The sequence below is a fragment of the Somniosus microcephalus genome, chromosome 20 (genome assembly GCF_052327205.1).
Source record: "Somniosus microcephalus isolate GS21.2 chromosome 20, FLI_Smic_1.0, whole genome shotgun sequence".
Lineage (NCBI taxonomy): Eukaryota > Metazoa > Chordata > Chondrichthyes > Squaliformes > Somniosidae > Somniosus > Somniosus microcephalus.
Window position 1 is genome coordinate 54,463,954 of NC_141006.1, and position 13,905 is coordinate 54,477,858.

The 13,905-nt window shown below is 47.5% G+C and overlaps 2 protein-coding genes across 2 annotated transcripts in view; one reads left to right on the forward strand and one right to left on the reverse strand.

Moving 5' to 3' along the window:
- LOC147103273 (claudin-23-like) overlaps positions 1-9,165 on the forward strand; it is a 31,871-nt gene extending 22,706 nt beyond the window's left edge. Inside the window, exon 2 of the mRNA XM_085962738.1 lies at positions 1,697-9,165. Coding sequence (XP_085818864.1) covers positions 1,726-2,319 — 594 coding nt within the window. The 5' untranslated portion in view covers positions 1,697-1,725 and the 3' untranslated portion in view covers positions 2,320-9,165. The remainder of the gene's footprint in view (positions 1-1,696) is intronic.
- Positions 9,099-13,905, reverse strand: part of LOC147103275 (cation channel sperm-associated protein 4-like) — a 72,764-nt gene continuing 67,957 nt past the window's right edge. Inside the window, exon 10 of the mRNA XM_085962736.1 lies at positions 9,099-10,030. Coding sequence (XP_085818862.1) covers positions 9,929-10,030 — 102 coding nt within the window. The 3' untranslated portion in view covers positions 9,099-9,928. The remainder of the gene's footprint in view (positions 10,031-13,905) is intronic.

Genomic DNA, 13,905 nt, shown 5'->3' on the forward strand with positions numbered 1-13,905 from the left:
ATCAAATGAAAGGCATCCTTATCTCTGTAACTTCCTCCAGCCCTAAAACCCTCCAAGATCTCTGTGCTCCTTAAATTCTGGCCTCTTGTGCATCCCCGATTTTCATCCCTCCACCATTGGTGGCAGTGCTTTCAGCTGCCTGGGCCCTAAGCTCTGGAATTTTCTCCCTAAACCTCTCCGCCTCTTTGCGGATGACACCACGGTGGTAGGCCAGATCACCAACAACGATGAGTCAGCCTACAGGGAGGAGGTCCAGCATCTCGTGAAGTGGTGTGCTGATAACAACCTGGCCCTTAACATCAAGAAAACCAAAGAGATCATTGTGGACTTCAGGAAGTCTAAAGGTGGAAGTCACACCCCCATCCACATCAATGGGGCTGTGGTGGAAAGGGTGGACAGCTTTAAGTTCCTCGGAGTCCACATCACAGAAGACCTCTCCTGGTCCCTCAATACCTCCTCTCTGGTGAAGAAGGCCCAGCAGCGCCTATATTTCCTAAGGAGGCTGAAGGGATGTAACCTGTCACCCCTGATCCTCTCTAACTTTTACCGCTGCACAATAGAGAGCATCCTGACAAACTGTATCACAGTATGGTATGGCAGCTGTAGCTACTATGACCGGAAAGCCCTGCAGCGGGTAGTCAAAACTGCCCAACGCATTACCGGCACCCAGCTACCGACCATAGAGCACATATACCAGAAACGCTGTTTACGGAGGTCACGGTCCATCATCAAAGACCCTACCCACCCCAGCCACAGTCTGTTCACCCCCCTGCCATCTGGGAGACGCTACAGATGCATTCGCACCCGTACGACCAGATTTAGGAACAGCTTCTTTCCCAGGGCTGTCATCCTACTGAACTCCACAAATAAACTCTAAAGCCTGCACATCTGCCAATGCACTTTATTATGGTTATGTTAATGTATTACAAGCCAAATGAATGTTGAATGTTTAAATGTCTTAATCTAAATGTACACTCTCGGGAGCTGCAAGCCTACATTTCGTTGTACTGCACTTGTGCACTAACAATGACAATAAAAGTTGATTTGATTTGATTCCTCCTGCTCCTTAAAACCTACCTCTTTGACCAAGTCACCCAACCTGATATATCCTTTGGTTTGGTGTCAATTTTTTATCTGTTAACACTCTTGTGAAGCGCCTTGGAATATTTTCCTACATCACAGGTGCTATATAAATGCAAGTTGATTTTGTTCTGTTATTTTTGTTGCTGAGCCTCCTTAGGGGGAGGGCTGGAGACAAATTCCCATCGCTGGGGCAGTTTTCCCCCCTCTTGGGGCTGTTGGATTGCCTGCGTGCCGCAAATGGGGAAAATTGAGTGGTTCCTTTATAGCTGTGCGCTGTGCCGGCCCAACTTTCCAATATTTGCTGCGCTCAGGTGCAGGAAGCCTCTTCTCGTTGGGGATCGATTGAGACTCAGGCGGGTCCCATTCACAGTGGCCTAGAAATTTGTTTGGGGGGGGGTGCAATATGGGTGGTATTGGATCGGCTGCCCGATATAGAACTGAATATCCCACGCTGCGTATAACGGGCGGCCGATCCCATACCGCCCGTTTTGTGCCATCGCCCAAGACGAATTTCTAGGTCACGGAATCTTGTTCATTCACTAGTCTGAAACTGGACCATTTGTTTCCAAATGCTCTTCATCTGCGCTGACTTCCTCTTCTTGTCTCCTTGCAGGTTCTGTTTGGACCCTGAGTATCTGCAGCATGCGAACCCCACTGCCGATGATCATTGGGATTGTCAGCGCTCCTGTCGGGCTGGTCTTGGTGTTTGTAGCAGTGTTGACTCCGCAGTGGCGACAGGGGCCCATTAACCTGGGGAAGAACACGGCCGTGAAGTCTGACGGACTGTGGGAATCGTGCCTGGAACTGCAGGACACCAAACAGTGCTGGCCAGTGACCACAGTGTACCAGAGGGATGAGATTGTGCAGTGGTCCAGGGCCCTCATGCTGAGTTCCCTTCTGGTGTGTGGGATGGGGATCATTGTGGCCAGTGTTGGGATACGCTGCTGGATGGACTTTCCTCTTCGGAATGTAGCCGGGGCCAGTGGAGTCGTCATTATCCTAGCCGGATCTCTCTGCATCACCCCACTCACTCTCTACATGACTTCTATGCAGAAAATCAGCCCCGACACCCACACCCAGTACCAGGGCGGGAGCTCGCTATACTTTGGCTGGGCGGGAAGCTGCATCGAGATCTTCGGAGGACTAGCCCTCGCCCTGAGCTTCACCTGTCCAACGTGTGAGGGGTGCAGAGAGTCAGGACAAAACGCCAAAAGACCCTACGAGGTTGATTACTAGATCATATCACTGGGGACCAGCCAGCTCTGTTCATTTCTAACATGCTACTTTACAATAACGATATGGTAAATGTTAATGTGACTTGTGTGTGACATCCTCATTTAGTGGATAGCAACAATATCCTAGCCGGGTATCGACTCATTATGACTAATTGGGCTGCCAGCCCTCCAGGATTGCCCTGGAGTATCCAGGAATTGAAGATTAATCTCCAGGACACTGTTGGGAGCAAAAACCCGGGAGAAAAATCACTGGGGCGTAATTTTTTTTCAACACTTTCGCTTATTAGTTATAAAAATGTTGGAGAGGGAAAGAAAAGACTGATTGGATCCAATCAGGTAATGAGACAGTGCATGGAATGGCCAATAGGAGGAGTGTGTGGGGCGGAGCAGGAAGAGGGAGGAGGTCCTGTGAGGAAGCCTCTAGGAATACAGTCAATCCTGCCGATGCTCATTGTCTAAACTCACACTTGGCCACTTGGCCGAGGTAACAGAGGGCGCCCAGTGCCCATGGGTCTGTATCTCAGTGAGGGTCAGCACCTCCAGAGGAAGAAGGGGGGAAATTGGATAAAAGAACCCAAAGGGATGCAGATTGGTTGCATTTCCACCACACCACTTATCGCCACACCTGTCTGTCACAGATAAAGGAGGGGGGGATATTGTTCAGGATGTCCTGCCCACGATGGGGGTGGAGGGTGAAGGAAACTCCGAGTTCCACTGATCAGTGAAGGGAATGTTCCAGCTTCTCCTGAGTCGGGACCCTCCGGGAAGGGGCCCTTTAACCGACTGCAGGCACTTTCAGCTGTTTATTGTTGCCAGCCTTCCTCGGTCAGTCTTTAAAAAAAATCCTTTTGTTCTCTAACCCGAGCCCCTGATCTGTGCTTTGAGGGGAAGGGCAAATGTCAGTATTAGTTGTAGAAAACAGAGTGTCCTCCCCACCAGGAGCTGGGCCGCTCCCTGTCGTGTTCCCACCCGGGCATTGCGGTCGCTGGGCAACGTTCCTTTACAAAGGAGCTTTGCCTTGCAATTTCATGTTGGCTTCAATCGATGCCTCTCCATTTACTGTTGGACTCCCATTAATGTAGCCGACCTTCAGCCCGAAACTTGAATAAAGATTCCTGCAGCTCCAGGCTAGGCTATTACTCGCATTATAAAGCAAACAGACCATAATGTTCCCAGCACCAGCCAGTAAAATAAAACTCCCGATATGGCCACTGGTGCCCGCACACAGTGAGTGTGGTATCTGTCAATGTTTGTGAAAACTGTTGCAACATCCCGAACAGCAAGAGATGTTGGTGAGAATAGAGAAGGTCCAGGGAGATCGAATCAATGTTTTCCAATTTCTGAAAGGTTTTCAGAGGGTGATTAGTGAAAGAACACTTGGTGTATCAGTAACAGAGCCACAGACTGAGGATTATCACTCGAACAACAGAAGGAAAGTTGGGAGAAATATTTTCTCAGAGGGTTACTGGAACAAAGAATTGCTTTATCACATGGGGCCACTGAGATAGACGCTGGAACCAATGTTCCCCCTAATTTTAAATTTGGGTGTGCGGCCCCTTTAACGGGCTGCGCGGCCCATTCAAAGATTCGCGAATGTGCGAAATTTAATATTGGAAAAGCCGGCCTCGGGAGCGGCAGACAGCTTCGAGGGAACGTTGGCTGGAACATCATTTAAAAGGGAATTGGATAAGTGTTTGAAAAGGAAGAATATAAAAGGATACAAGGAAAGGGGATTGGACCAATTAGAGAGCTAGCACTGGTACAGTGCGAAGGGCCGAATAGTTGCCTTCTATACTGTAACTCACACCAGCCTGTGCGTTATCCCGTGTCTAACTCACTCCAGCCTGTGTGTTATCCCGTGTCTAACTCCCTCCAGCCTGTGCGTTATCCCGTGTCTAACTCACTCCAGCCTGTGCGTTATCCCGTGTCTAACTCACTCCAGCCTGTGCGTTATCCCGTGTCTAACTCACTCCAGCCTGTGCGTTATCCCGTGTCTAACTCACTCCAGCCTGTGCGTTATCCCGTGTCTAACTCACTCCAGCCTGTGCGTTATCCCGTGTCTAACTCACTCCAGCCTGTGCGTTATCCCGTGTCTAACTCACTCCAGCCTGTGCGTTATCCCGTGTCTAACTCACTCCAGCCTGTGCGTTATCCCGTGTCTAACTCACTCCAGCCTGTGCGTTATCCCGTGTCTAACTCACTCCAGCCTGTGCGTTATCCCGTGTCTAACTCACTCCAGCCTGTGCGTTATCCCGTGTCTAACTCACTCCAGCCCGTTATCCCGTGTCTAACTCCCTCCAGCCTGTGCGTTATGCCGTGCCTAACTCACTCCAGCACGAGAGCTCTTTAAATTTCTGCTGACTTCACTTTGTTTGCGCGAACAGAAAGTGAAACTGTTTTGAGCGGCCCATTTGATGTTTTTTTTTGGAGTTCACGGTTCCAGATGCCAGTTAGCTTGGTGTATTACTTCTACCCGAGCATCAGTGAAATGTGACATGAATACGGCACCATGTAGGCGCTGCAATCTCAGCACAGTACTCTGACACATTGCCACCCCACTGCATGTGACGCTGTGTCGGTGGCAGGACTCAATGGAGCTCCGCCATCAGTTACTCTGCACGGTGTCCAACCATCCTGACTCAGAATTAATGGATCATGTAATTCAATCTCTCGCAAAAAGGCTGAGCAGAGAGTTCAGGCTGTTAAAAAGCAGCATTCAGGCTGGTGTGTGTGCGTGTGCTGGGGTAGAGGTGTGTCATAAGAACCTGCTACTCCTGAGGCCAATCACACGATTGAACAGGCTGAGAGGTGACCTGATAGAGGTCTTTAAAATGATGAAAAGGTTTGACAGAGAAGATGTTTCCACTTACGGGGAAGACCAAATCTAGGGGCCTTAAATATAAGATAGTCACTAATAAATCCAACAGAGAAGTCAGGAGAAACTTCTTTACCCAGAGAGTGGTTCGAATGTGGAACTCGCTACCACAAGGAGTAGTTGAGGCGAAAGATGCATATAAGGGGAAGCTAGATAGATACATAAGGGAGAAAGGAGTAGAAGGATATGGTGATGGGAGTAGATGAAGAAGGGTGGGAGGAGGCTATTGTGGAGCATACACACTGGCATGGACCTATTGGGCAGAATGGCCTGTTTCTGTGTGTTATGCAGCATAGTGCGATAAAGTGGCAGACAATTTTAACCCCTTTACTGCCTGCAATGGTACCAGAGATGAGGTTATTGTTCTGAAGTAAAGCTTTACAAACCAGGCTCTGCACCATCCCGTCCTCACCAGCTTCTGCCCCGTTGCAAAAAAAAAAATACTTTCCAAGTAGATCTGGACAGGAGACATTATTCTGTCATTATTCTGTCCTGTGCAGTGCTCAGAAACAGCAGACTTCACATCGACTTCCCTGTCAATCAGCAGTGTGAGGAGATAGTGAGCTACACCATCCAGCAAAGGATATCCGGCACCGACAATCGCTGGGGCTCAGTCCATTAGATTGTGTTTGTTTGCAGCAGAGAAGAAACTACCTATTCATAACCTATTAAAGATGATGGATGCTATTGCTAAGGGAAGTGTCATTTCCCATTTCAGATACATATATGTCAGCCGTCAAACACTCTCAGGACAGGTACAACATGGGTTACACAGAGTGAAGCGACACTGCCCCCATCAACCATTCCAAGGCAGGTACAGCACGGGTTAGATACAGAGTAAAGCTCCCTCTACACTGTCCCATCAAACACTCCCAGGACAGGCACAGCATAGGTTAGATACAGAGTAAAGCTCCTTCTACACTGTCCCATCAAACACTTCCAGGGCAGGTACAGTACGGGCTAGATACAGAGTAAAGCTCCCTCTGCACTGTCCCATCAAAGAATCCCAGGGCAGGTACAGTGTGGGTTAGATACAGAGTAAAACTCCCTCTACACTGCCCCATCAAACACTCCCAGGGCAGGTACAGCACGGGTTAGATACAGAGTAAAACTCCCTCCACTTATCCCCAACACTTATTCCAATTCTGAGAATCTTATCCCTTCTGCCCTGCTGTGATGTTTTGACTGACAGCTCTAGCCCTTTTTGTGGCTAAATTTGACTAATGGCGGAATATTCAATTTTGGCGCGGGGTGTAAAACGAGCGCCTGCGATACACTCCGCCCGATTTTCCTTTCCATTGACTTCAAATAATGCTGAATTGTGGGGGTGTTTTGTGTCCCAGAGTCACACCCACTGAGAACTGAGATGTCAAAATCTCGTTTCACATGGATTCTTAGGGCTGCTGAACCCACAGCATCCACTGGTCCTCAGGAACAGCAGATCTGATCGAATCACTGGGGACTGAGCCTGCCGCAGCCCTTTAATTGTTTAAAGGGCATTTACAGTACACACATCAGTCACGTTTGAGATGACTCTGTATCTGAAATCATAAATAGAGCAAAAGGTGGGAAACAGTCTCCAGATGTGGTAGGAAGTTGAATGTTCAGGAGCTGAGGCAGGAGGACTACAATTGGCCTCAGTCTCCCTGAGTTAGGGAGAATTAAAAAATTCCACCCTCCACCCACTACATGCACCGCCCCAGTGCGTCATGTCCCCTGCAGGCCCTGCCCCCTGCATACCCGTCTTCGGCGTGATCGAATTTCTGGGCCAGTGTCTGTAACGCTGTTTGATATTTTATTTCAATTCTGAAAAATGTTCAATTAAAACAAGAGAGACATTTATTAAGAACACACTGAGGTTCCTGTTACCGAAGGACATTCTGGGAAGTAAAGACTGAACTGCGTCATACCTGAAGGATTAAGCAATGTCAAAAATCAAAGGCCTAGAAATTCAGTGGGCTGCGCCACCCGTTAGCGCCTTAAGAGGGCGCTACGTGTGTCGGAAGCCACTGGCCACACCTCCCACTAAATTCAGCCGTTAGCGCTGTGCCGCTACCGATGACGTCATCGGTGTGCGCAGCGCCCCGCTAACGCCCAGATCGCGATATTTAACGCCGGGCGCTATTTGCGACCGGTTCAGGGGGGCCTACCTGCGGCGGTAGAGGCGCTAATTAAAGGAGGTGTGGGGCGGCCATTTTTTTTGCTGGCCGCCTGCCAGCACCTCTCCGCGCTGCCGTCCCCGACCTCCTGAGTTCCTGCACGTTGCGCAGCGATATTCAGCTGCAGCGCCCCAAGAGGGATGCGGGGTGCCTCCAGTAGCGCCGCGCTTCCCTCTGGTGCGCGCAAACTGAATTTCTGGCAGGCGGCCGCGACTGCTTCTGGGGCGCTACTTTTAGCGCCCTGGTGAGGTTGGCGCCCCAAACGGGGTTATAGTGAATTTCTAGGCCAAAGTCTTTTTTGTACAATGTCACAACAGCCTTCTGCCAGGCTGTCTTAGTATAAGCAGCCAATCCATTCAATCTCTCTAATTTTTATAAGGTAACCACGTGTGTTTTGAATTTAAGTGTTGGCAGCATGATTAACAAAATATATTTTCAGGTCAGTGTCTGTCAGTGATGGAACAGGAGGGACACTATGGGTCAGTATCTGTCAGTGATGGGATAGGAGGGGTTCTATGGGTCAGTGCTAGCCAGTGATGGGACAGGAGGGATACTATGGGCAGGATTTTCATTGGGCCGTGGAGGCGGGATTGGAGGCATGTGGGGGGTTAAAATCCCGAAATCGGGGGTCCCGAACCCATCCCGCCTCCATGCCAGTTTCAAAGGAGGCGGGTACCCGACCCGCACTAGGACCCACCTCCCTGAGGCGGGAAGGGGATTCGTGCCAATTAACTGCCTGTTAACAGGTAGTTAACAGGCAGTTTTTAGCCTAATCCCTATTTTTAATGTTGAAGTGTGGGATTCCCTATGGCTCCAAACCACGGCAAGTTAGAGGATGCGGACCGTCGGGATGAAGGGCTCGGAGGGGTCGACATGTCCGGTGTTCAGGTGAGTGATGGGTGCATGAGTGCAAAGGTAAGTGTGTTTGGTGTGTGTAAAGTGTTTAAAGAAGTTCTATTAACCTTTACAGCCTTCCTTCCTTCAGGTCTCGGGAGTCCCTCATCTCACCGGCACAGAAAGCAGAATGGCTGCGAGCTGTCAAAAATTGCAGCATTCAGCTTTCTGTTCCAGGGAGATCTCTAAATCATCCTGAGCGGAAGGAATTAACTTAGAGTTCAGATTGTCAGTGTTTGACAGCTTCAAACAGCTGTGAAACGCTGATATTTCATCTGTCAAAAGGTCTTGACAGATGAAATATCAATCTGTGACGTCACCTGTTGCCGGGTGGCCCTTAATTGGCCTACTGAGCCCGCTGGGTGGGCTCAACAAGGTCAATCAAGACAAAACCGCGTGGGTTGGCTAGAACTCGATGGAGGCGGGACTACAACCCCAAAAGTTGTAGTCCCGCCTCCTCAATGAAAATCCAGCCCCATGAGTCAGTATCTGCCAGCGATGAGACAGGCGGGACTCTGGATCTGAATCTAATCCAGTGATGGGTCGTGGCACTTTGTCTGTGATTCCCCCACACAGCAAGGGGCGTGGGACTGTGCCTATGTTTCCTCCACACAGTAATGGGATGCTGGACTGTGCCTGTGATGCCCTCACACAGTGAGCTCCTGATTTCAATCATGCAAGGCCGGGAACTTCAGGAAGTGGGGTCCGGTGTTCAACAAAATAGTTCTGTTGTATAAAGACCCTTCTACATCCCTGGTACCATTGTTTGGTCTCTTTTTGCTGAAGAACAAGAAAAGGAGGACTAAATTCCAGCTTTGGTATGAAGGCTGCGCTAAAACAATGAACACTGCAAATATTTAATAAAATCTTTATTCATATTATGTATATCATATATATAATAAAAGGCATTTGTTACTCATTATTTAACTGAAAATATTTATTTGCTATATATTGCTACTTTTAACTTTTACATCCACCTGATTTACCTTGCAGCACAATAACACACTCATAGTGCAGTACTGGATAGAAACTGACAGTTTCCTTTCATCTGGTACTGTATGGCTTGTGTGCAATTCTTTTACAGCTCTCCACCTACCACCGCAGGGGCCCCAGCACCTGAGAGCAGGACCAGTATAAGCTGCTGTGCATATAACTGCTGTACGGGTGGGGCACAAATGTGACACGGATTCGTCATCTGGGTGCTTGCATCAGTGGGCGGGTGCACTGCATGTTCCCCGAGGCTCCCTTTCTACTGAGTGCAGTGTCCCCCAGTGTGGATCCCTTTCAGTTCGATCTCAGAAGCACTCTTCCTTTGTGGCTGCAGCACGATGGAACTGATTGTTATGGGGCTTTGTCCCCCGCTCTTCCTCAATCAGAATCAGATGTCACAAACGAGCATTGGCCCTTTCACCGCTCTTGCAGGGCTGGAAAGAACTTGGGCAGATCCGATCCATCCTGTCCACGCTGCAGTCTATAACCTTATAAAGAGAGCCTGACTTGAGTTGCCTGTATGTTCAAGCCCAATGAATGCCTCCAATCTACACTGATCGCATTCATTGCTGTCCTGGAAACAACATCTTCATAATGACATTGAACTGTTCCTCAACACTGCAGGGCCAAGTCTACCAGAGGCTTCAATGTGTCTGTGTAACAGATGGTGTGTTGAGCTTGATACCAAGTAACTAGTTATCAGACACATGTCTCAGGTGTGCAGCAGACAGTGCGCTATCCATCGACCTTGGGGATATGCCGCTACTCGTAAGGCTATCGTTTATCCTGCGCACCTGATGTCAAGAAAAGAAATAAAGATTAAGACTCAGAAGCATATACAGATTATTCCCCGCTTCCATCCCGTTGCCCCCACATAGATTAGGATGTAATCCTTGGCACAGTGGTAGCACTCTTACCTCTTAGTCAGAAGATCTTGGGTTCAAACCCCACTGCAGAGACCTAAATACATAAGCTAAGCTGGTCATTTACCTCATTGCAGTTTATGGGACCAGGTTGTGCACAAATTGGGTGCTGTGTTTGCTTACATAACAATAGCAACTACAATTCTAAAAGTAATTCATTTGCTGTGAAAAACTTTTGAGATGTCCTGGGGATGTGAAAGGTTCTATATAAATGCAAGTTCTTTCTTTAGTGTAATCTGCAGCTGAGAAATGCACAAGAACAGGGTGAAGATGAGTCTCCTATTGAATAGCCCTCTCCCAAGACAATGTTTAGAGGAGGGGTTTGATGAAACTTTTGAGCCATTAAATCACAAGTTAATTAAGGTCAGCACCACAAGTAGCACAGGAATCTTACCCAAGGTTCTGTCAAGTCTTCTGTTTACATTACACTCTTTGGAATAGAAGACTTCAAGGAGACCTAACAACTGTGCAAGGTTATGAGAGGAACTGACCAAGTTGATCCAGGTGAATTGTTCCCTGTGGTTCAAGTTCCAGGGGTCACAAGCTACAAATGAGGACACTGGGAGTAAGAGGAGAAGTTAGAGGAAAGTTTATTGTCCAAAGAGTTGTGGAATCAGTTACCAATGAAGATCACTGAAACGGACAGTATAAATGAGTACAAGAGAAAATTGATCGCTCATCTCTGCCCTTGCCTCAGTCCATCTGCTACTGAAACCCCCAAACCCCCTTTGTTACCTCCAGACTTGACTATTCCAATGCTCTCCTGGCCAGCCACCCATCTTCCACCCTCCGTAAACTTGAGCGCATCCAAAACTCTGCTGCCCGTGTCCTAACTTGCACCAAATCCCATTCATCTATCAACTCTGTGTTTGCTGATCTACATTGGTTCCCGATCTGGCAACGCCTTGATTTAAAAAATTCTCATCCTTGTGTTAAAATCCCTCCAGGGCCTAACCCCTCCCTATCTTTGTAACCTCCTCCAGCCCTACAACCCTCTGAGATCTCTGTGCTCCTCCAATTCGCGCTCCTCCAATTCTGGCCTCTTGTGCATCACCGATTTCTTTCGTTCCACCATTGGCTAGAGTTTGGCTTAGACAGCACTGCGGAAGTGGAGCAGCGAGACGAGTCAACCAAACAAGCCCCACAGACAGTATTCAAGGAGGAGGTTGGTGATCAGCTGGTTTTCTTCCTTCTCTTTTATTCCTTTAAGTTGGTAAGTCCTATTGAATAGTGGTGTAATAGTATCATCTATATCGGGGCAGAGGGTCTTCATAACTAATAATAATAAATTTAATTAATTACATAGATATGGGTGTGGACCCTATTGAGGCTCACTGTGATTACATTTGCGATAAGTGTTTGCTGCTAGGTCAGGGACAGGACGGTATGACTATGAGTGAGGCAGGTACAGGGATCCAGGAGGAAGTGTTGAAGGAGCCGCAGCCCTTGCTCTTGTCAAGCAGGATCGAGGTTCTTACTCCCTGTGAGGGCGGGAGCGGAGACTGCAGGAAGGATGAGCAACCTGGCCACAGCACCGTGGTACAAGGGGCCATTCAAGTGGAGGGAGTAAAAAGAAATGTTGTAGTGGTAGGGGATAGTATCATTAGGGGGATAGCTAGGGTTCTCTGCAGTCAAGAGCGGGAGTCCCGAAGGCTGTGTTGCCTGCCCGGTGCCAGGGTTAAGGACATCTCTTCTGGGCTGGAAAGAAACTTGGAGGGGGAGGATCCAGTTTTCGTGGTCCATGTTGGTACAAACGACGTAGATAGGACAAGGAAGATGGTTCTGTTAAAGGAGTATGAGCAGCTAGGGGTCAAATTAAAAAACAGAACCTCAAGGGTAATAATCTCTGGGTTATTACCTGAGCCACGAGTGAATTTGGCTAGGATAAATAAAATTAAAGAGTTAAATGCGTGGCTCAAAGACTGGTGTGGGAGAAATGGGTTTTGCTTCTTGGGACACTGGCACCAGTACTGGGGCAGGAGGGAGCTGTTCCGTTGGGATGGACTCCACTTGGCCAGTGCTGGGACTAGAGTCCTGGCGAATCATATAACTAGGGCTGTAGAGAGGGCTTTAAACTAATTAGTGGGGGGGAGGTTTCTAGAGAGCAAATAATAGAAATGACAACGGAGAAGGTCATAGACTTAGGTAGCAGTGGGGGAAGTAAAAAACAGAACGTGTCAGGAAGGGACAGAAGGTATGGAGTAAAAAGTAAAGTACTAAAAGGGGAAAAAACAGGAACTAAGTGTTACAAAACATATTTGAAAGTTCTTTATCTGAATGCACATAGCATTCGTAACAAAATGAATGAGTTAACGGCACAAATAATGACATATGGGTATGATCTTGTGGCCATTACAGAAACATGGCTGCAGGGTGACCATGACTGGGAATTAAACATACCAGGTTATTTAACAATCAGGAAGGACAGGCAGGAAGGGAGGGGAGGTGGGGTGGCTATGTTAATAAAGGAAGGAATCACTATAATACAGAGAAATGATATTGGGTCAAAGGAGCAGGATAGTGAAACAGTTTGGGTGGAGATAAGGAATAATAAGGGGAAAAACACTAGTGGGCGTAGTCTATAGGCCTCCGAACAGTTGCAACTCTGTTGGACGGAGTATTAATCAGGAAATAGTTGAGGCTTGTAATAAGGGAACAGCTATAATTATGGGGGATTTTAATTATCATATTAACTGGACAAATCAAATTGGGCAGAGCAGCCTTGAGGATGAGTTCATTGAGTGTATTAGGGATGGGTTTCTTGAGCAGTATGTAACTGAACCGACCAGGGGGCAAGCAACCTTAGATTTGGTCCTGTGTAATGAGACAGGATTAATTAAAAATGTCCTAGTAGAGGATCCCCTTGGAATGAGTGACCATAACATGGTTGAATTCCATATTCAAGTAGAGGGTGAGAAGGTTGGATCTCAAACAAGCGTGCTGAGCTTGAATAAAGGAGACTATGAAGGTGTGAGAGCGGAATTGATTAGAGTGGACTGGGAAAATAGATTAAAGGGTAAGCCGGTACATGATCAGTGGTGTACATTTAAGGAGTTATTTTACAACTTCCAAAAAATATATATTCCACTGAGGAAAAAAGGGTGTAAAAGAAAAGATAGCCATCCGTGGCTAAGTAAAGTAATTCAGAATAGTATCCGACTAAAAACAAGGGCATATAAGGTAGCCAAATCTAGTGGGAGGATAGAAGATTGGAAAGTCTTTAAAAGACAGCAAAAAATAACTAATAGATTGATTAAGAAAGGGAAGATAGATTATGAAAGTAAATTAGCAAAAAATATAAAAACGGATAGCAAAAGTTTCTATAGTTATATAAAAAGAAAAAGGGTGGCTAAAGTAAATGTTGGTCCCTTAGAGGATGAGACCGGGAAATTAATGGTGGGAAACATGGAGATGGCAAAAACGCTGAACAATTATTTTGTATCAGTCTTTACAGTAGAGGACACTAAGAATATCCCAACACTGGACAAACAGGGGGCTCTAGGGGGAGAGGAGCTAAATACGATTAAAATCACTAAGGAAGTGGTACTCGGTAAAATAATGGGACTCAAGGCGGATAAATCCCCTGGACCTGATGGCTTGCATCCTAGGGTCTTGAGGGAAGTGGCGGTAGGGATTGTGGATGCATTGGTAATAATTTTCCCAAACTCCCTGGACTCAGCAAAGGTCCCGGCAGATTGGAAAACTGCTAATGTAACACCCTTATTTAAAAAGGGTAGTAGGCAGAA